Source organism: Notolabrus celidotus, chromosome 15 (assembly GCF_009762535.1).
Source record: "Notolabrus celidotus isolate fNotCel1 chromosome 15, fNotCel1.pri, whole genome shotgun sequence".
Taxonomy (NCBI): domain Eukaryota; kingdom Metazoa; phylum Chordata; class Actinopteri; order Labriformes; family Labridae; genus Notolabrus; species Notolabrus celidotus.
In genome coordinates, this window is record NC_048286.1 from 24343657 (window position 1) to 24366988 (window position 23332).

At 39.4% G+C, this 23332-nt stretch overlaps 1 protein-coding gene across 1 annotated transcript in view; it reads left to right on the plus strand.

Moving 5' to 3' along the window:
* Nucleotides 1–7728: 7728 nt before the first annotated feature.
* The window catches only part of LOC117827353 (BMP/retinoic acid-inducible neural-specific protein 3-like), a 34420-nt gene continuing 18816 nt past the window's right edge, over nt 7729–23332 (plus strand). Inside the window, exons 1-4 of the mRNA XM_034703918.1 lie at nt 7729–8221; nt 8391–8703; nt 16931–17133; nt 22672–22889. Coding sequence (XP_034559809.1) covers nt 8423–8703; nt 16931–17133; nt 22672–22889 — 702 coding nt within the window. The 5' untranslated portion in view covers nt 7729–8221; nt 8391–8422. The remainder of the gene's footprint in view (nt 8222–8390; nt 8704–16930; nt 17134–22671; nt 22890–23332) is intronic.

The following is a 23332-nucleotide window of genomic DNA, read 5'->3' on the forward strand; positions in this document are numbered from 1 at the left end:
TCATTATTTTTCACAATTTCCATCTCTTTCAGCTTGTCCAAAGGCCAGGACTGAAAAGATCAGGATTTGTGTTGACAGATTAACAACATCCATTGCTTCTCCCCAGTATACCTGATGTCAAAGAAGGAGGAGTGCGCTCTACCTCAATAGAAATAGATGAATTCTAACTTTGTGCTTTGTAACTCAAGACTGACATTCATGAGTGCTAAATTTCTTTCAATCTTCTGACAATCAAGCATTACATGAGTATAAGTTCATGGTGACTGCTCGGCTTGGAATAAGAAAAGAGCTTTAATTTGTGGTTTCAATCAGGTTTTACCTCAAAGCTTTGTAAGAATATAATAGAATATGTAAAAAGGTGCCTCACAAGGATATGCCTGTTTTTTTTGTGTGTATGAAACGTTGACAATATATTACATTTTCAAATCTTTCACCCCAGAAAATGCTCTTATAATAAAGCCAGATATGGAGATTCTAAAGCCAGGTCACATACAAATATGATTTCAGAAAACTTTTTCAGTTGAAGTGTAAGTTAGCTTCAGGAGTGTAAATGAAATAAGAAAGGACACATTTGCCTATTCAAGAATAATTCATTATTCAGTGAAAAATGAATTTCTTTTTGATCACATTTCCATTAAAAATCACATTTAAGGGGAAGTTTTTTGTTTTTTTCCCCAAGTAAGGTTGTTTGGGATACTTGTCAATACTAAGTGAATAAGCTACATGTGATGTCAGCCAGCTCAGCCCCTAAGTTAAGACACCAGCAGGGAACCAGAATGGAAGCTGTCAACTGCTACAGACAGGGCCAGGTATACCATGTTAACAATTTTAATACATTTCAACAAAAGTATTATTCAAGGTATAAGTGTATACTCTTTTTGGAAGTTCTGGTTTTCTCATTTAACTCCTGAATATGTAAGAAAGTCGGTAACAAACAGCAGCATTGATTATACTAGGGAACTCTGGTTGGTGAGTGAAGCAGTTACAGTTTACACACCTACACAACCAGGTAACTTGGAATCTCTCCTGCTCTCTGGCTAGCACAGAAGTTTCTCCCCTTTTTCTCCTTGCTCCATTGAGTCTCGTTCTTCCCCTGTAAACTCCAGTTCATAAAGGTGTGTCCACAGTAAACAGAAAGTCATCAACGCTGTCAGAATCACTCATTATTTAGCTTGGCTGTATTTTGTGTCTCTGTGAAACCTGCAAACCCAAATAGATGTGAGGTTGGTAGAAGAGCTTGTCTGCAAATAGTGCAAAAACGAATGATGGCAAAGTAAAGTGCTGAAAAAGTTCTCAGTACAGTGTACACTTAGACCGAGATGAGTGCTTGGGTCAGAGTATTTTAAAATTAGCTAAATTAAGAGGTCGACTTGGCCTCGTCTGCAGAAAACTGTAGCCCAGCTTGAGTGCCTGGTTCTCCTGACAATTTCTTATTAAAGGGGCAGAACTGACTGACATCCATTATGGCTAGTTCACTTAATAGTGACACACTACTCCAAATATACCCAACTATCCCCTTAAAAAAGGTAGGCTATTGGAACAGCAAAAAACTCTCCTGTAAACTTGAAAGTGTTTTAAAGTTAGTATTATTCTTCTCCTTAACTCTGGTAGCTGCAAAGATGAGAGACCTTCATTTACACAATGTCAAAGCAAAAGCAGATTATTTTATTCAGTTTCTTCCCAAACCAAAAGCTGTTACAGAATCAAATTCATTTTTTCAGTGCACTACAACTTTAACTTTTATTAAGCCAAAGGTGAAGTTGAATGAGGAGACTGTAATTTAAAAATGTTACCCCTGCATAGATAACCCATAACCTTGAAACCCAAGAAGTAAAGCAACTTAAAGAAATGAGAAAAATAAATTGACTAGTTTTTGCACTACAATGATAACATTGGCACACTGTCTCTCACTTTAGAGTGTATACATTTAGGAAAACTAACTCATTTCTAAATCAATCAACTAGTCTTTTGTAAAATGAAGTTACTCTTTATTCAAAAAATGTTGAAAATTCATTGTTAATGTTAAATATATATCCTGCCTTTTGCAGTGAATCCATTTTTGTTGGAAGCTTATAGTTAGTTTCTTCAGTTCTGGAGAACAGTGCGTCATAAGAATATAGTATAAAGGTTTCATGACAAGTGTTCGCACTTAACTGGAGGGCAAATATGCATTGGATTGAACCCTGGCATTCAGCACTCTCTCAGGCTTTGAATTATATACATCTATTTTTTATACAGTATGTGCAATATCACTTAAAGGCATCAGTCCTCACCAACTGGCTTCATATACACTGCTACTATGAGGCCATTTAATAGAGAAGCACTTTGGTTCTAAGTAGTGATACTGTTTGTTACCTTTTCTGTGCACAGATGTTCACGTCCTGTCGTGTGACAGGCTTTCACTATTCTAGGTCAGCCTTCCAATGCTCCAGTGTGACTCAAGAATGAAAGGGCATGAACAGGGAAGAGGCAAAAATAGCAGCTGGGCCACAGAAGCCAATCCTTTGACAAAGCCTTGGACATGTGCGTTCCCTGACCTGAATAACCAAGAGAACTGAGGAGCGCTCGACCAGGTAGACCCCAGACCTGTCGGAAAACAGCTCCACTTTTCTTTCACATCCATCCGTGCTTTTCATTTTGTTGTTTGCTTCCTTAGCATAAAAGCAAAAGCAGAGCTTGTTCATGGAAAGGTGTACAGGAGAGATCTCACAACTCATCTAATTAATTAATTTATTGAATCTGAGTGTTGAGATCATGTTTAATGTGCTGCAACAACAGCTAATGTGCCGCAGCCCCCTCGTGCTTACATTTAGACGTGAGGGCATTTGCTGTTAGGTTTCTAAACATGTTTTTCTGCGATCCCTGTCCAATTACTCACACTCGAGAGGCTTTGCTCCAATCGCTGTCTTTTCACTTCGGGGTTAAATGGAATTAGCAAAGCTGAGACCTCATCATCATCATCCGTTCCAATTTGTTTGCACTTTCACATTCACCACCTGCTGCCAAGTAACATCGCCTTTCCTTTTTTGAGAGACTTTCAAAGAACAACGGGAACACGGCACACAGCGCAGACATGATCTGTTGTACACTCTGCTCATCAAGTAAAATTCATTCTTTCAGAAAAAAAGCAGCAGAAGAAGCAATTACTTGGTGAGACACATTTGTAGTTACTGCCTGATATCAGCTGAAACAGGAACAAGTCCACAGAACTCCTCCATTTATCACTTTTTATTTCATTTCAACAGAGCCGACGCAAAGCTTCACATATACAGTCACAGTCGGAGTCCTGCTTGATGCCCTAGCTTTGATGTCACATAAGGTGCAGCTGAACCTCTTTCCCCTCACTTCTTATGTGGCAGGAAATCACAATGTCACTCTTGGGATGTGATTGCTTTGGCATATTGCATGTTTGGCATTTGTGTTCAGGCATATTAACACCACTGTCATGTCAAGCTCTTTCACATCATCTTCTGTTTTTCTCCGCCTCTTTTCTCATATGCTTGAGGAAGGCTGGGTTGCAAATGATCAAAATCAGCTACACGGGTCCTAAAGCGCAGCAGGCGACCGCGGCTCGAAGACGGAAAGGGAGGGTTGAGATATGACATGGAATTCAAAAAATGAGAAGCATGAAAGATGCTGAAAGAGGAGAAGAGAGAGTGCTGGTCGAGGACGGGGGGAGAGGAAGTTATGTGGTGTCAGACGGGGAAACTAGGATAGAGAGAGCGAGATGAGAAAAAGGGAGAAAGGAAGGAAGACAGAAACAGACTGGCGGGGGGAGGGAGGGTGTTGGAACTTTTCAATTACAGCTCACACAGACAACAAAGACCCAGATTTCAAGAGACTATAACAATCTGCAGCCCAGAGGGAAAAGCTCATTTAGCCTCCTTCATTTCTCCTCTTCTTCTCTGCACAAATTACAAGCTGGAATATTTAATGCGTTCCTTTTGTTGCACAAGCAAACACAAGCTCTCCTATCATTACAGATGTCCTGAAAGCTAAGGTTGGCCACCTGGGGAGCTACATCCAGTTGGTGGGGGATAAAAGAAAAATTGGCCTTAACTTTAGTAGTGTTTTACTTGTTTAAAACTATAGGCTGTATACGTGAAGTAGACATAGCCGGGATGATGTCATTCATTACTGACCCACCCTTTTGAAGCCTCTCATCAAACACTAGCTTTTGCACAGGAGTGAACTTACTTGGATGATGGATTGAAACACATGATCAAGTCTTTGTCCTAATTGACCTATCATTAAACTAGCCTACCATATGTAGGAGTGATTCCCGGAGTGTGGGCTGTGAGCCTCTTCGGGGCATAGAGGTTAGTGCAAGTGCAGCTAGGGGTTATTTACATCGATCCATCATTCCATCCATCTATCATTTCATCATCTCTACCATCTTTTCAGTATTTCGTTGTGGGGGGGGGCTGGAACCAATCCCAGCTGCCATTGGGCGAGAGGCAGGGTACACCTGAAACGTACACCAGTCTATCACAAGGCTGACACATAGGCTGCATTTGAAGACCGAATGCATCACTGCAGCGCGTCAAGGGCTGTCCCATTTCAAAGCTCCTTAAAATTCAGCAACAAATGTATTCCCCTTTCCCCAGCTACATGAGCATCCTTTGTGGCCCAACATATCCCACAATTCTTTGTGCAAAAGGCAAGTGCATAGAAACTTAAATTCTCTTTGAAATGTTGGTAATGGTTGTATTAGTTACGTGACACTAACGGTGCCATGTAGGTAGCCACAATAGCTATCTTCCTACCGTTGCCAGGTAACAGGGTGAGGTTATGTGGCGCCGGCATACAGGCAGGAATGGTTGGTGAGGTAAACTGAGAATCTTCGTAGATCAGACCGTCTCAAAACCAATGTAGTCTGAATAGCTCATTTCCCAATCGGCACTCACTGTGCGGAGGTGAATTCTGCCCTTGTTGTCAGCTGTAACTTCCATACTATAGCACTTTGTTTTACAACCATTAAATCCTCCCTCTGCTGGCCATTAGGAAATATTCAGATTTTTGAATTTCCACATTTGCTTCACTTTCGATACACTGATGATGACGGCAACAATTTTGCGTTAAAAATTGTGACTCCTAACACTGAGTTGTTTTACTTCAAGCCTGAAAGAAGAAAACATTACCGCTGCATCCTGGGGGTTTGTTGGCCAAATAACATTAAAGCAAAAGGGGAATCAGTGGAACCAGACTATTGATTCAATCCCATCATGGAAGCAGACACTCTCATCACAGCCTGTTTAACACAGAGAGGCCTTTGTCAATCAGCTTTTCGGTGTGAGTGACGAGCATAATGACAAGATGACTTGAAAGAGGAAGACAAAGGACTCTCTTGGCACACAAAACGAATAATTGCACTAACATCAAACAACTTCTGGCTTGGATAATTTAGCTTTTGTATCATTGTTGTAGTCCCCAAAGAGCAGACACAAGAGTCTAATTAGAGATTCATCTGCTGTACCTGTCACTGCACTAACAAACACACGAAGACCTACATCCCTGCTTTCTCCTCCACCAGAATCTGAAGGCTGGTGGCAGCTAACTTTCCTCCATCGTCATTCAGCTTTCACATGTCTGAGAGATTTGTCTGCTGTGTGTCAAGTAGCTGTGATGTTGCAGCTAGGAGGGAGGAGGAGAAGGAGGGGGCTCACATCAGCATCTGTTCCTCCACCTGTCTCGCCCATAACTGTCTGAGAAACTACATCAGTAATATGATTTCACCGAGCAGCAACCCTCAGTGCTGAGAAATGAAGCCACTGCAGAATATTAAACATATGTAGTTCATTGAGTGGCCACTGGAGGCTGGCTCCAGAAGTGAGTCAATCCCCATTAGGCTTAATATTAGTACTCACAACTTACAGAAGATTCAAACATGTTTGATACAAAAACCTTTTCTGCTCTTCTAGTAGTTTTACTCTTCATGAGTACTGTTTACAGGTCACATTCTTCTATAGTTAAATCTCTATTTTCATATCAAGACTAAAACTGATGCAGAATTAAATGAGGAATAAGGGGAATAAGTTACCCAGTATGTTTAGTTCAGCTGCCGCTAGTTCTTTCAAAGGTGAAGTGGTTGAGCAAGCAGTGAGTCTTGCACATTCCACGAAGGCAAGTATTAAAAATAAACTCAAGTTGGCAACCATCTAAAAGACAGACTTACTTTTATTTTTTTTACAGTGGATAGGTCAAAGACTGTTGAACTCGAGCGGCAGCCTCCAATGTTATAAAATGAGGCCAATGTGGAAGCGATAAAAACTGCAGTTCCTTGAGTGTCCACAGACTGGCTCCAAAAGCCATGGAGACTCTATTAACACCAATGTTAAAATACAGCAACAGAAATAAACATGTTAACAGCCTGGTACAAATGAATGAATGAGAATGATATTTGTCTGACTAGCCCAAATGTTAAAACTTAGGTCACTGACGTTATGGAACAGACTGTGAATGTGTGTTGAGATCACATCACATAGGTCAGGTAGGGATTTGTAACAGTAGCAGTGATTTGGAATACTATTCCAAAAACTGCCATTAGCTGGAAAAATCCTTAACTTGTACTAAAAAAGTAGGTCATCAAATAATGGTATTTCAGTAATTTTTTTATTGATTGCTTGAGCTTTGGGTTGTGTCTACTACATTTTCTGCAGTCAACAAATCGGCACTATGGGCACACTGTTACATATGTATAGTGCCAATGGGGCCACCACTGCTTTATATTTCTTCAGTACATATTTGTGCGCTGATGACTACTTAGGTATCTTAAAAGATTTGAGTTAAAAAAATAAGGTATTTTTCCTCCTCTTGGTATACTTACTGCAATTATGTACAAGCAGCAATCGTGTTATCCTCCTCTAAGACAATGAGAAATATACTCTGTGATGCCCTTTTTACTGTCTTAACAGTTTGTTGTGACCAGACTTGTTCTCTGTATGTCATGGCAGATCTCACACCGACACCTACTTTGGTAAGTGAATTAAAGTAAAGTATATCAGTTGCTTTTATCTCAATTTTTCTACAATCAGAATGAAAAATATAAATGAAATATCCTCTTCATTAGGGCTATGACATTTCCATGAAACTTTTTCTAAAATCTTTTCCCAGTAATCAAAGTTTATATTTTACAAGCCACAGGTCAGACTGTACTTTTGCATAATCATGGATTGGAGCATCCTTTTGCACTAAGAGAAAATTTCTTTTCAGTGCAAATTAATTTACTTCAAGGAGGCAAAATGAGCCCACTTTTATGCTAAAATCACATCAAATACAAAACCTTTTTCCCTCATAATGGCCTGCAATTATTCTCTCTGACAAATGCAATGTGCATGTCATCATAGGAGAGGTCGTTGTGAGCTGTTAAGTCATGCGAGTTGCTGTCTGTGAAGCTCTTCTGGAAAATAAAATAATACAAAAAAAACCCACCAAGAGATGATTAGTCTATTATTAAGCTCCTTTTAACACTTTTACTGTGCCACTAGCTCACAGAGAGGAGCACGCTGTGATCGGAAATAATGAGGAGGAATTATGTGGAGGTAATGGTAAATGATGGAAGCCAGTGATGCACCATCATCATCATCCTCCTCCTCCTGCTGTCCTCAAAACTTGAATGTACCCAGAGTGTGTTTATTACCCTCATCAGGATGCACTTGCTCGCCCTCTTGCTATCTCACTTGAAACACACACACACACACACACACACACACACACACACACACACACACACACACACACACACACACAGAGGAGGAAGAAAAGCTCTCTGTGTTCAAGCACGCGTTCATTCATCCACCAGCTCTCACTGCAGAGGAGGGATATAACCGCTCACACGACATTTACAAAGAAAACGAAGAAAGAAGGACAGTTTTAAGGAGCACACGTCGCAATTAAAGGACTCCACTCGTGATGCAGGATGCTACAATTTGCATTTAACCTCTGGAAATATCTCTGAGCGCGCTGACAGCCTCAGAATGAACTCTTCTGCGCTCGCGTCTCCGCAGCTGCAACTTCCCGCCGAGGAGGAGCGGATGGATGAGCGGAGGTTACTGAGGGATCGAGCCCTGAAATAAAAGTTGTTAGAGAGCAGGAATAAAGCTGGAGCCGCGCAGAAATCAAAGAGTCATCACGAATTGATGTATTTAACCGGATCAGTGAACTGGAGAGGATTTACTCACAGCTCCTGCAAGATCGAAAGAGTTGAATATTGGATAATCAGGTACGTGTCCATTCATATCACAACATTTGATCATGCCTGAAGTCTATTTAACACACAAATATGTGCAGAAAAGGTCAGTCCTAATCCAACCCTCTATTCTGCGCGACGCACTACTTCTTCATCACCAAAATGTGTGAATAACTCCCTTACTGCTCTTTCCTCTCCCCAGTCCGGAGAGAATGAGGTGTCACTGGGTGAAGCATGAGCTGTCAGAGGATCAGTCATAAGCGGCTGTCTCTGCCATGGGAGGGGGCAGCTCTCAGCCTCTGGATCTGCTGCTGCTGCCTTTGGACCTCCAGGCCCAGCGCATCCGCCTTTGCCCCGGCCGGTGGAGCCGCAGCCGCAGTCGGACAAGGCGACGGCATCCCGGGCTCTCTGGGCTGGCTGCTGTCCGATAAAGGACCCTTCCAGCAGTCCCTGGAGTTCACAGAGGCTGCAGAGAGGTATCAGCAGGGCTTCAGCACCAGATACAAAATCTACAGGTGAGCCTGATAGAGCTCTGCTGCATGTGTGTTTTTATTTTTGTGTGTATTACAAGTTTCATCAGAAGTTTTAGTCTGCAGGTTCTCATTTCCCCCAACATACTTCTGGATCATTTCAGTGATGAGCACTTTGAGCCAGAGAGGATCTAATCAGCGAAAGCATCTGCTGTAGTGTTTGCAGTGAAAACCTGCTCCCTTTCAGGATGACTCTCACAGGTATCACACCTGCACTGAATTAGCTGCGAGCTGATGAGCAAATCTGAAGAAGTACTGTAGCGACGCGGACTGTGCCCTTTGCTCTGTCTGTCAGGCTGAATACTGATCAGTCAGGTGAAAAGCAGCAGATATTCCTCTCTTGGGTCTTCAGGGTGGGACATAATTGAGCTTTTGCCTATGTTTGAAAATGACCCTTGCTGCAGAAGTTAATCTCATGACAGAGTGCGAATAGGGTTATTCTTCCAGTGAGTTAGTGTCCCTGAGCTGCACTTAGTTGCTGCTGCTGCTGCTGCTGCTTGTTGAAACATCCATCACAACCATTGTTTGGGCTTGCATTGTTCTGTTTTACTGCTTTGTTGTGCAGTATATTGATCGATACGTTCCAGACCCACGTCTTTTAGTGTTTGAGTCTGAATGAAAAGTTGTTACAGTTTGTACGTGCATTTTGCTCGGGACATGTCCAGACTTTTTTTTTTGCCTTGGGTGGTCTAACTTGGGCAATGGCTGATGAAGGGGGGGGGGGGGGGGGGCTTAGAGTTGTTTTTGCACACAAATACACATGTCCAAACAGCATTTAGTACTATTCCTGTCTCCAGTTGTTGAAAAGAGTGAATAGAGTGTGATCATTTATGTGGTAACCCCTGGTGTTGGCATTCAGACTTTGCCATCCCGACAACCCAGGAACCGCCCTTGATTTAGTCAGTTGATCTTTTGGATGCTTCAGGCCAAAGGTTGAATTTCTTTTTTTTTTAATTTATTGAAGTCTGGAGTCATGCAACTGTATGAATCAATCAGTCCTTTATTTACTCTCAGGAATCTTATAGGCTGAGGTGTTTATCTAGTCACACCTGCCTTTTTGCAATGCACCTTCCATCCCAGCATCCCCTTGACTTCAGGCTTCTTCTTTCCCAAACCTCTTCCACAATCAGCGAAAATCACTGAAAGTGACAAAGGAGCGGACAGGTTGGACAGCTTGGACAGTCTCATGTGGCTGCCACCCGTATCGGCTAGCTGACATCTCACCACTCGATGGTCTTTTCACCCTGGAGCAGTCGATCCTACAGCCTGTAAGCTGCCTGCTCACATTTTCTCACCCAAAGGCAGTTTTAAGGATTATGGATTAAGGGTGCCACCAAAATGGGATTCAACCAAGGTTAGAAAAAAAAATGCTGTATTGACTTGATAACTGACAGGAAAGTCAATTTAAACCAATTTTCAGTATAATTGCCTGTTTTGCTATCATTTAACACAGCGACTTTAACAGGAAAAGAATAGATCGCAAAAAACTAAAGTAATTTATTCCTAGAAATATGTCATAACGACATTTAAATCAGCCACTACAGAGTTGCTGATATATTTAAATATGTGCTCTTAAACATCCTGAGGGTCTAAACTGCTCCTCTGACTTCTGTAATAGCTGAGACACCACCAGTGACTGTCAGTCATGCAGCGGCATGTGATTAAAGCGGCTCCCTGTATCTGCTCCTTTCAGAGTTCTTCCCTCCATGGATTTGTTTCACCGCTATCAACTAACAATACCAACATTTAGATGTCGTCATGTGTAGATATGTATTTCTCTACAGTAACCTCACCTCGGATTGCTGTGTGTGCATGCTGATGGGATAGCTTTAGGCTTAACCCTGGGCTGGATCCACACAGCCCCATCTGTCCACCAGGGATGGACTCTCACTCTGTCCCCTCGTTATGATGATTGGCTGTAATGACACACTCCACACTGTCCCGGCTCCCCAATTATTTCTCTGCCGATCATTTTTCTCATGGCAGTCATTTGATTGCCTGTGAAGAGGAGAGGGAGGTACACAGAGCAGCAGGCAGCACTGTGGGAGAGGTACACATTAACTGATGCCGTGAAGAGAGAGTGGCAGTCGTATCTCCCTGCTGGTTTGTTAAGAGCTGGAGTTCAGCGAGACGTGTGTCCGAAGGGCAAAAGATAATAAATAATGGCAGATGATGATGTCTTGGGACTATATTTTAGTTTTACACCTTTCTGTGAAACCTTGCTGGAGGAACAGCATTGCATTTTAATGAGTTCTGTTAAACTCTTGCAGGAGTTATTTAAAGCACATAAAAGCTTGTTAAGACAGGTGCAAGCAAGGTAACTGATTTCTGTGGAAACACTGCAGAGAATTTTAGTAATTTGAAAAAGTCTAAATTATGGTAACTTTTACCATAAAATCTGTTCAAATTGTACCATAAAATATATTCTAATGTTACATTTCTACAGATTCCCTGAACTGACGCAATTCAGACTCACAAGATTCTGATTCCATTCAATTTGATATTGATATTTTTAAAGAAAATTCCCATCACAATGCCAATTTAGTTTTAACAGAGATTCTCAGAGAGCTAATTCTGTGATTGCACAAGCAAGCTTCTAACATGGTGAATTATTTAAAATATTTAGGTTTACAATAAGAAATTACCCCAAAGCAGTCACAATAATGTTCTTTTAATCTAACATGATTAATCAACACACTTCAGTAGTCTTTAATCTTACATAACTTGTTCTGTAAAACTGTGAACACTTATTTGATGAGGCTGCTTTAGACTGCATACTGTCCTCCCGATCCTGTGCTGGACGTTTTGCTGTGCACATGCATTCCTACATTCACTGTGTATTTCACTGGCCAGATGTTTACTTTGTTACACCCCATCTATTAACTTAAGCAGCTATACAGTAGGATTGACTGATCATTTACACTGATGCATAATGCACTGTCAGAGCAAGCCTTGGGCATTGTTCGCTGTTTCACCCCTGCATACAGTTTTGGAATGGCAGCTTCACTGAAACATTCGCGTGACACGTAGCATGACTCAAGTATATTAATGAGGTGTTGGCAGCCACTTTTTTTTAACAATGCTGTACAGAGGTATGAAAGTTTTGGCAGCCTATTTTTTTTATTATTTGGGCACACAGAGAGCTCATGGTTACTTAAATGCAAATGCCTTCTCTGGTGGGGTATGTTATTGCAGATTGTATATTGGGGGGGGTTCCTCATTAAATGGTTCTGTTGATTTGCTTCCACATATTTTACCGTCATGTTGAACATCTCACATATGGCGTCCCCTTTTTGCCCAGCGCTTTTCTGTCTTCAGAGTTTTTCAAACCAAAATGTAACCAGACATCTGCTTAAAGGTTTGTTGGTGCCTTCAGTAGAGCAGCTCAGCTTCCTGCCATGTTTGTTTTGAGGTACCAGCCTCTAGTGTGGCCAGATTTAGTTGCGCAGAGGCAGTTCTCACAAGACAAGTGGCCACTCTCGGGAAGAGAAGATATAAATCGATTTTACAAATTTTTATCTGATCATTAAAATGAAAATTCAATCATTTCATTTTTTGACACAACCCGACATTTTAGCATAAAATGGTGATAGGAAAATAAACACACCTTGTAGTTGTTTTGATACTATTATTAACAATACTTACTATCTCAATAAAATGAACCCTTTAGCCATGACAGCAAAGTCACCCTTTTCTAACCAGCCTACTTTAGCTTGAACACAAGGGCCCGTATGCACGTCCAGCCATTACACAAACGGCACCATTAGTCTTAACATGCTGTTATGGAACGGCCCATTTGGCCATAGTGTTAGCCAAATGCACAACTGCAAATAATTGGCCAATTAACTAATTGCGCCATGAAAGTGAGGCTGGTGCAAAACGCCATATGTCCAGAGAACCAACTGGAAAACCCCTATCCAACAAATTCAAATTGCGCATGCCTACTACGCTTAAACAACATTAAACATGGCGAGTGGTACCGGTGTGACTGAGAGAAGAAAAAACAAATTTTCAGCGGAAGAAATGGACATTTTATTACAAGAATATAGAACAAACAGCTATTATCAGCAAGTCACTCGTCAAAGATAACAAACAAGGATAAAGGCAAAGTTTGGCTTAAGATCTTGAACCAGGTAAATGTGTGTGGTGTTTCTGAGCGCATAGTAGAAGACCTAAAAAATAACATGAAAGCGGCTTTGCACAACAAGTACCGCCAACAACGTGGTACAGGTGGAGGACCACCTGTCCCCCCGTTGAAAGGATGAGGACTTGTTAACGGAGTTGTTTGGGAAGGATTCACTTCACGGTATTGCTGGTTACCTAAGAATTATGTTGCGTCTCCTAAATCTAAATTTGCTGTATATTCCGACATCGTCATACTTTTCCAAATGATTCGATCGATCCCCAAATATCCGTTGTCTTCGCATATTTGGTCTTAAACAGTAACGTATAATCACAATATCCACCATTTTTTAAACATCCTAACAGGTGCGGTAATCCTGCCGTTAACACCTGTAATGGTGGAGTCTACCGCCATTAAATGTAATGCTTTGGTGGGGTGTTAATCTGGCTCATGCATACCGCTAATCGATTTTCTTTTCACCATTAGTACAAACGGCTTGTTTTCATCGCTTATGGCTGGACGTGCATTAGGGCCCTGATCTCCACTACTTTTTATTTAAAAGAGCAGGGGAGTTTTTATTCTTTCTAAAAAATGGGGTTTGTGGGGTAAACACTTACTTTCAACACTAGCCACTGTCAACAAAAGGTTAATAAAATGTTGTTTTCGGAATATGACCCATTGCACCTCCAGATTTTTAGGCGTGTTTTCTAGTGTCTAGTGTTTTCATCTAGTGCTGATAAATCAGGAAGTTGTGAAAGTATTAATATATTTATATGTCTATACAACTCACAACCCTGAAAACAGTAGTTCGAAATATTAACTACATTTAAGCCTCTTACCTCACCCAGATGGTTATATCAGAGAACACTGGCTGCTGTGTGAGTATGGCAAGCAAACTTCTTAGGCAATAACTCTTTATTATTGATATCTAAAAATGTGATGACGCTTTCTCCAGCAAAGTTCTAACCTGTTTTAAAGCTTACATTTTTAGCCACAGTCCTCACTACCATAAAAAAGAGCATCAAAACAATTAATGAAGCAAACGTCAACGGGCTGGATAAAAGGTAGAAAAGTCGAGCTTCTGTGCCAAGATGTCGTACAGCAGCAAGGTTACAGACAAAGAAAAAAGATCCAGCATGCAGGTTGATTTCTTTCACTGCAACAAAATCCCCCTTTAGACTGTATCACTCATGGTGTTAAATAAAGTCCAGTCTCAATCGATTCAAATGGACACATCACTGCCCTTATGAACTTTATGCTATTACCAGGGAATGGATTCAATTTAAGATCTAACAATGGATAAATTACCACCCACAAGCTGAGTAACTCAAACTAATCTTGAACTCTATGAGATACTGTAGCCAGAGGCCTTATGGCGAAGTAGGAGGCAGACTCATGCTCTGCATCCCAAAGCTCTTAAATTATATTTCCTTGCTCTTCGATCCTCGGTCGCACTAGTATTTTAAGTAGTGTCCCAGTTGCTGCATGGAGGAGAGAGGATCAAGGATAGAGGAGGGAAATCTGAGGAGCAAGGATACACCAGGGCAGCTGGGGCACCCATGTGTCAAATATAACTCACTGATTGTATGCTGCAGTGGATCAAACTTCACTAAAACTTTATCAGAGTTTAATACCAGAGGACATTAAAACAGACACAAAATAGATCAATTGAAATAGATCATTTTCATGTTGTTGTTGTTCTTTTGGTACAGCTTTAATATTTGATAACTTGGGATAAAAAAGTGTTTTACATGAGGATGAAAATGCACTATTAACCTCAATTTTCAGAAAAACAGTATTTGATTTGTTTTCTGATCGAACAACCATCTAACAAAAATAATTTTTGGTCTTAAAATCCAAAAGATCACAAACAACTTAATCCTAAATATTTCAGTACATGATAAGTAATTTTTCCTGTTAAGTCTGAGAGAATTAAAGTCATGGAGAGTACGAATCTGTCTGCCAGTAAGAAACATTTTTTACATTTATTATCATGTCAAAGTTACATAAACAGAGCATTAATAAACATTGTGTTTGTAAAATGTTACGTGATATTTATTTACCCCAAACAAGATCTAATAAATAATTTCCATTGTTCATGTCATGAGACACCATAAAAGTATCTTTGTCCATAAAACAGAATTTACTATCAGCTTATCAGTCAATACAAATGCAAATGATTAAATATTTGATAATACAGTGTTTTGATGGAAGAAATGGTCCGTATGTCTCTAAGCAGGACACAGAATAAACAAACTGCTGGTCTCTTGGGTCTTTTCATGCATCTCTGGTGGGAGGGACTAAGATGCAAGGGAAAGATGCAAGTGGGGGACACATGGATTCAACTTAAGAGAGCTGAGATGCAGTCAAGACGGTTTGTTGAAGGTCCCTTCAGTAGAGATTATTTACAAATGCTAAAATGCAAATCAAAAAACAAATAAAATATTAGATGAAAAAACTATCAACATAAGAAACTGAGCACAGATTAACTCACAACACAAATCTTGGTGTCTGTTTCTGATCTTGCTCCTTGGTTTCCACAATGAAGCTGGATTTATAGAGGCATAGTACATCTCCAATGACCAGCATTTGGGACTGACCTTTCTCCTACAGGGTTTGGCACTAAAACCTTAAATAGGGACCAAAATAAAGATACAATACAGAACCATTTCTGAAAAAGTTTCCCACAAGACTTGAATTCATCACAGCATTCTCTATTCATTCCGTATGGTTGTGAAGAAAATACATATTACTGGCCTGAATAGAAGACAACCCTGACTATAAGACAACCATAAAGAAAAATATTTTAATTGGTTATAATGATAAAAAAACACATTGAATTTATTAAAAAATTCAATGTCACATTTAAATGGAAAAAAACATGATTATATCTGTAAATGAAGCACATTTAAACAACCTGCAGTCTTTTGGACGGATGACAGGCAAGTTAATGAGTATACCTTTTGATAAAATCTTTTCAGGCTCGCCATCTATGGACTCTCAGACATCACTGATAACTTAATTTTCCCCGTTGTGGGACGCATAAAGGATATCTTTTCTTTTCTTCCTCAAAAAAAGGAATCATAACTCTGCCTCAGTTGTTGGTTAACTCGTCCTTCTTTTGAGCAACTTCATTCAACGCATTACTCCAACTTTATTCCCTGAGCGGTGAGTGACAGCTGGCCTTAGTCTTGAGGGGTACATTCTCTTTACAGATAAGTGGTACCGTCTGTTGTCATAAGTATTGGAAATGAATTACTAAACCGTGAATATAACATGGTGGTCCCACTTTGTCTGATTTAGTTTGATAAAAAAAAAAAAACTGCCTTATATTAAAGTGAATATGGTAGTACCGTCAGCAGCTTCCCACCTAGACATGGATGTGACTTTGATTTCATTATTGACTTCATAGAAAACTAAAAAAGTTGTGAAACAACCCAGCAACCCTCTGCTACCACTCCATAAATCCAGTGACAGATACATGGTTGGTACACAAAGAAAATGTGCTGAACTCCACGAGTATAAAAATGTGAAATCAAACTATCAATTAAAGTTGAGTAATTCAAATAACAACTATGTTTGTCTGTCGTTACTGTCAACCTGCATTCAGAGGAGGAATTATGAACTCTAAACACAAATAGACCCAGGATAAGATTGTGTATTTGTGCTATGTAGAGAAGTTAAATGTTAACATAACAAGTAGTAAAATGAAACAAACAAAATATGTGTCAGTAAAATTGATGGGGAATTATTGAATAAATGTGACATGAGAGAAATGGCACGACTGAGCCAGCTGTGTGACTCTCTTTTGTAATGTGGTTACTTGCGGTTTTCTTTTACACCAGAGGATCATTATCCAAGCTCCTCGGGGGATACAACATTAAATCTTCATCATGTGAGGGTGATGTAAGTTTCTGATGAATGTTAGCACGCTGCACAGAATTCCCACCTCGACGTATGTAACACACATTTTCTTTCAACACAGCTTGTTAAACAGCTGCCTGAGGCCTTTTATACCAACAACTAAACTAAGAATTTAAAAAATGTGTGTGTGTCTCTGTGTGTGTGTGTGTTCGTCTGTGTTTCCAGGGAGTTTGGTCGATGGAAGGTCAACAGCCTGGCGGTGGAGAAGCGGGACAGCCTTGGTGGCAGCGGAGGCCTCGCCTTGCCCCTCGACCCCGACTTCATGCACACCATCCGACAGCTGGGGAGGCGCCCAACCCTCCAGTCGATCACCGAGAGTCTAATCAAGAAATATGGCACCCACTTCCTCCTCTCTGCCACTCTCGGAGGTACTGTACAGTATGCTGAGCTTCAAAGAGTGTCTCATTCACACAGCTTCTAATAGGATTTTTTTCACTTCGGCACATGGGGCACAGATTTTACCGTCTGTTGCTTTACAAACAACAAAGCATGTAATACATTTTTTCTGGATCAGTGTTTTTTGGCTCACAAAAAACATCAATTTGCTCTAGTTTAGTGTACAAAAAAATAATTGGAGAAGGCAGTGAAACACAGATTTAATATCTTTGTTTGGCACAGTATAACATGATTTACTAAATGGAGATTTGTGTCTTTTGTACACTATTATCTGAATGGAAATGGCCTATTTTATTTGTTCTTTCTTCACTAAATCAGCATAAAGTGTATTTTATTTATAAAAGTGGCAGTATGAAAAGTGTTTCCTGTAAGAAAATGTCAGATTTGAGGACGTTTCAAAGTCAAATATTATTGGAAACAGCTTTTGGCGATAAACCACAATAAAGGAGAATAGTGACGTTTTGCGTGCCAACGAATACAGCAGCTGGCCAATAACTGACAGTAAACATATGCTTTGGCATTATCATTATTTCAGAACTGAGGGAAAAGCTTTTCTTTAACATTTACCACAATATACCATTGTTCTGTAATCCAAAATAGAAAAAGAAGAGGTGTAGATACACTTGTCTGACAGTGGGCGAAGTAAAATGCACTGTAACTCAGAGTTTTTAATATCAGGGTCTTACTCTTCAGATTCACCTTGAAGTACTCCTGATCTTTTGCTCTTAAAAGACATTCAGACAATGCTTAAGATGTAAGTGTCAAAACTTGATCCAGCTGAAGCAGTTGTCTGTTCAAAGCAAGTTCTTGAATATGACCTTGGTTTGATTTTGTCAAACAGCCTTCAGAATTTGTCCGTCTTCAAGTGACTTCACCAGAAAGTCATAAAACTTCATGAGAGCAGGTGAAGGTAGAGATGGATGGAAACATTAACAAAGCATGAAACAGTCAAAGCTATTTCATTTTAACAATCTGATCTATGAATACTGAAGTGGAGATATTTTTGGAAGAGATTTAAAGTTTCTAACAAACAGTGTCCTCCTGTGGAGAGGGGCTAAAGGTCCCAGTGATTTTTCCTATGAATATTAATTCCCTACCAAAGAGATCATTATGGTTGGGTTAGCTCTAGGCTGAAGACTGCTTTATTAAGAAAGGAAACAATGTTAGTCGAAAGAAATGTTGAATATTGATAACAGGAAACAAACTGCACTCTCCAAGGTTCCAATGATGCGTCTACTTAACCAAATTTGACTTTATTATCTTGCAACATTTCTGTAATTATTCCCTAACCTCAACTTGGCTATTTGGGGCCTCAATTTAAAGTAATTTTTGGGGGATAATTTTCATTTTTACAGATAAAACCGCTGCAGAGAAAAAAGGATTATAAAAAGGAGAGCATAAAGGACATGATGCAGCATGTTGTTTCTGTGTATGGAGCCCACAGTTTATTCAAAGAATAAGGTCTTTATCTTAGCTTACAGTTAGCCTGTATATGATTTTGAAGGGAGATATCCAAAGAGCAACAAGCTGCCTGAACTTATATGAGTAACATAGAGCATCTTGTGAAGTAATACTGTAGTATAGGACACTAATAATCATATTTAATACTCACATTTTACACAATCATTTCAGAGTCCTGATATTTAAAACAATTTGTATCCCATAGGCTAACCATACACTAAAATTACAACTTCTTCTTGTAATATTACAACTTGATTGATATTTAGCAATAATATGATTCTCAGATCATTGCAAATTGATTCTTGTAAATTTAGAAATGTAAGACTTTAATCTCTTAACATTAGAACTTGATTCTTGTTATTCCTTACAGCTTTATTTTTTGGAAATGTACAACTTCTCTTACAACTTAATTCCCATAAAATTTGAAACTTCTTTTGTCTTCTTAAATTACCTGACTAACATTTAAGACTCAATTCTTGTGATATTACAACTCGAGTCATGTAAATTTGACACTCTTTCTTTATTCCTGTAAAATCATGAATTTATTCTCAAAATTTAAAAGTGTTGTCCTCTTCAAAGGTACAGTGCGTAGAAATAGGAATATTTAGCAATATCTAGTGTTCGGATCCTTGCTCGAAATGCCTGCTTGCTCACACCTCCTGTGAGATGGCCTTCTCTGACAAGTAGCTCCTGTGATGCTTAATAAATATGATCCTCCAACGTTTAGCACAATGATTTATTTTGTGCTCAACAACAACAACAACACCACTATTTTTCTTATTCTCCAAACTGGTGCATCAACTGTGGCCACTCAATAAATACAAAAACACAATTGTTCTAGTTTGTCGTCTGCTCAGTGCTGCTCTAGAAGCATGGTGGTGCACGATACCCTCTATCAAATAGGACCTGCTCTTTGTGCAGATATAAAAGGCTCATTCTAAGTTAACTACAACAAAACAGTTTTCATATTCAGGTGATTATACACTAATTCAAACATACTTACAAATACTGTATTCCGTTTCTACTAAGTCTGTTCTACTACATGCTACTAAATACAACACACTGTCCTTTTAATGTGGCTCTAACCATCCATTGTACTTCAAAATAATGATAAAATATAATAATGGTAATCAGGGTACAGTCTGTCACACTTAGGAACTGCAGAAAGTGCATACTTTTTTTCCAAGGACAATATTTCAATCTTTAACAATATTCACATCTATTCAGTTTTTCAAGTATTGCAGTATTTCTTTTTAGTGATTTAAGTCCTGATCCACTTAAAAATGTAATTGATTCACCCTTCAACCTTACACATAGTTTTATGAAAACAAGGCCAGTAGTTTTTCTATAATCCTGGAGACAAATTGATAAACAATCTCTGAACTAAAACTAAATTCTACAGTGGAGGAAACAAGCCGAAATTGAATGACTTGAGGACCTCTCTGTATTTATCTTTTGGCAAACTGAGAGCTTTATATAAGAAAGATCAATACGGCACTTTTCAGACAGAAGCTTTGCTGATATAGCTCAATACAGAGAAAAAAGGCATACATCTTTTAGTGACTGACAACAACAAAGATTTTAGTTATTGGTTCTTGTTGCAGTGGGAGCTGTGCAGAAAAGGGCATTACTGTTTGCTTTTGTGTTTACTTTAAGTCGTTCTCCTCAATATGGTGCAGAAGAGCCGTCGCATCTACGGATGTCTCCTTATTTGAAGTGACAGTCTCTTAAGTGCTTGTGGCAAGAAGAAGTTTGGGATAAGAGCCAATGAGTTGTGTATTGACAAAATGGCCTTCACATGCTGTTAGAGTTAGAGATGATTCAATTCTGTTATGGTTTGCTAGAGAGCACCCTCTGCACTGTGAACACACACTACTTTAAACACACTTAACGCAGCCCTGCCCATAATAAAAGTACAATTTGGCTTATTTATGTTTTCTTTTTATTTTTTATGCTGGTCCTAGTGTCGACACTATGATGTCTCTTTTACCTGAAGATGTAATAACCCACTGCAGAATTTTTACACGTCTCTTTAGGCACACGATGAAAGAGAAAGTGGGAAAATCTGCCATCCCATTGGAAGCACTGTATTAAGAAGTTTAGACCTTTTTCATAGTTCACATTTTATGACAACAATCATCCTCTTATTTAGCTTTTACATGTCAGCCATTTTTCTCTGACAGCATGTTTAGAGTGTGAAGAACACGTTGTAATTAGGGCTGGGCGATAAAACGATGACGATAAATATCGTGATATAATTTTTCTCAGTATAAATATTAAAAATGTTTGATAAAAATGTGATATACTTAAACCTGTACTTACATCCCCCAACCACTGTAAAGGGAGGAGGCGCTAATGTGCCTTATATGCTAGTTCTCACCCAACATTAAACAGAAGATGAAGACAGCATTGAACAGCCCATCATATTGCAGGGTGAGAGGTAGGCGTGTTTAAAAACGTTGGGAGCGGAATGTAAACAGCTGAAACGAGCGACAGCAACACTGAAGAAAACCGAAAACCTAGTACCACTAAACACTGAATAACCGTGATGCGTTCACTGCACTGTGGGAACTATATCACTCTGCCCGTAACCCTTAGTGACCTTACAGGGGAGTGCCCTACTCAAAACAATACTCTACTAGACTGACACAAAGTATAAAATTTGATATATCTTTGTGATGAATTTAAATAAGATCATGTAAATTAGCATCATATAAATTGTGAGATTCAAGATGCCTGTTGGAGAACTAAATCCAGATATAAGCTAAAAAAATGTCTTCAATTTTCACTCAGGACCAAAAATCTGCCTTTAAATTTGAAAGAAATAAAGATTTTATATTCATCGGGATAATTATCGATATCAACTGATATGAAATTTTTTATCATGATAACATCTTTTTCAATATCGCCCAGCTCTAGTTGTAATAATGTCATATAATGCTCAGTGCAAAGTTCTGGATTGAATAAATCTAAGCTACCTGATGAATAATGTTGTTAATGGCTGAATATTGATCAGAAATTTCAGCAAGAGCCAGTGGGACATATTTCAAGGTAAAACAACATGTGTGATTATGAGACAGCAGCTAATGTAAGCAATCAGTCATCTTTAAGCATACAGTCAGCTTGTGAGTGATGCTCAAGTTATTTTTTAAAGTCTTCAAAAAATGAATAAGAGAGGCAATGGACTTAACTTTGTCAAAACCTCCAGCTACTTCCTGGCATAAGCTGTTGTCTGCTTCTTTTCAACTCAGTTTTATTATGTAGCACTTTATATACCAACTCAAACTCAATGTGCTTTGCAGGTGAACCTAAACATTAATTCACCATTAGCGAGCGCTCGCTAACAGTGTCGGGAGAAAAGCTTTCTTTAATAATCTCATTGGTGAACAGCCGTCTTCCTCAACCTTTGAAAGCTGAAGGTTCATCAGTTATGTTATTTTAAGTTGAAATATATAGCCACATGTCCTAAATTCTCCATCCATTATCTTATTGCCCAATCAATCAGGCAGGCATCACAACTTTTGTAGTGTTATTTTAAATATGAACCTCTGCAACTGAAACTTTGGAGAAGTTGATGCAGAGGCTAAAAAATGAATAGGTATATCAAAGTGCTTTGTATCACTTTAACTTGAAAAGTTTTAGAGCGAAAAGACTTCCACAGTGTGTTGAGGTAATTTGTATCACCTGGCTGTCATGCAGTAATTGATACAGATGTTTTGGAGTATATTATGTCTTTGTCTCCCAGATAGAAGATGCTAATCTGAGATGTGTTTTGTTTTTAATGTAGTTTTCAGCCAATATGATTAAGATAATTAAAACAATTAAAGGACCTTGGTCAATGATCTTGAGTGAGCTCTCTGGGGACATTAATAAATATAGAGACCTTGTCTGTGCCTTTTCCTCCAATCATCTAACCCATCAGTTCCCACACAGCACTTAATCACTGCTGCGCTTTTCTCTTCCATCTGAAAAGATACTAATGAAAGGTGATTAGCTCGACTCAGTCAAGGCTAATGAAGCTCCCGTTTCCTCCGCCTGTCTGTCACCAGGGGAAGAGTCTTTGACAATATTTGTGGACAAGAGGAAGCTCAGCCAGGAGTCCTCATCCTCTGGGACGGAGGGTGGGCATAGCAGCAACAGGAATTCAAACAGTACAGGGACGGTGACCCTGGAGGCCCTCCACCAGCTTGCTGCTTCCTACTTCACCGACAGAGAGAGCACCCTGCGAAGACTGCACCACCTCCAGATAGCATCCACCGCCATACGGGTACGTGAAAGTCCAGACAGATATAATACATCAGCTTTAGAAAGCCACTGTTGAAAGAAGCTTTGAGTTTGTTAGCCTCCAGTGTTTACACATGACAAGAGCAATATGTGAAGCATCAAGTTTGACTGACTTGGTTTTGGCTTCAGCTGATGTTACATAACATTTAAAAAATATTTATTCAGTGAGGAAGAAAATGATTTCATATTGCATACACTAATCAGCTGGGTAAGAGTATGAGTCTGTATTTCACTGTGTTGTTTGAGCATGTGTTTGGGTTTATTACTGTTAACTGGTAACTTGATCCAAACTGCCTGTTTTTTTGGTTAGTTCCACTCTTAACAAACTTAACAGTACTCTTTTGTTGCTGAACATGAACAATGCGAACGTATGTGCCCACATAAATTCACAGCTATCCAACATGTAGAGTATGTTGTGACTTTTTT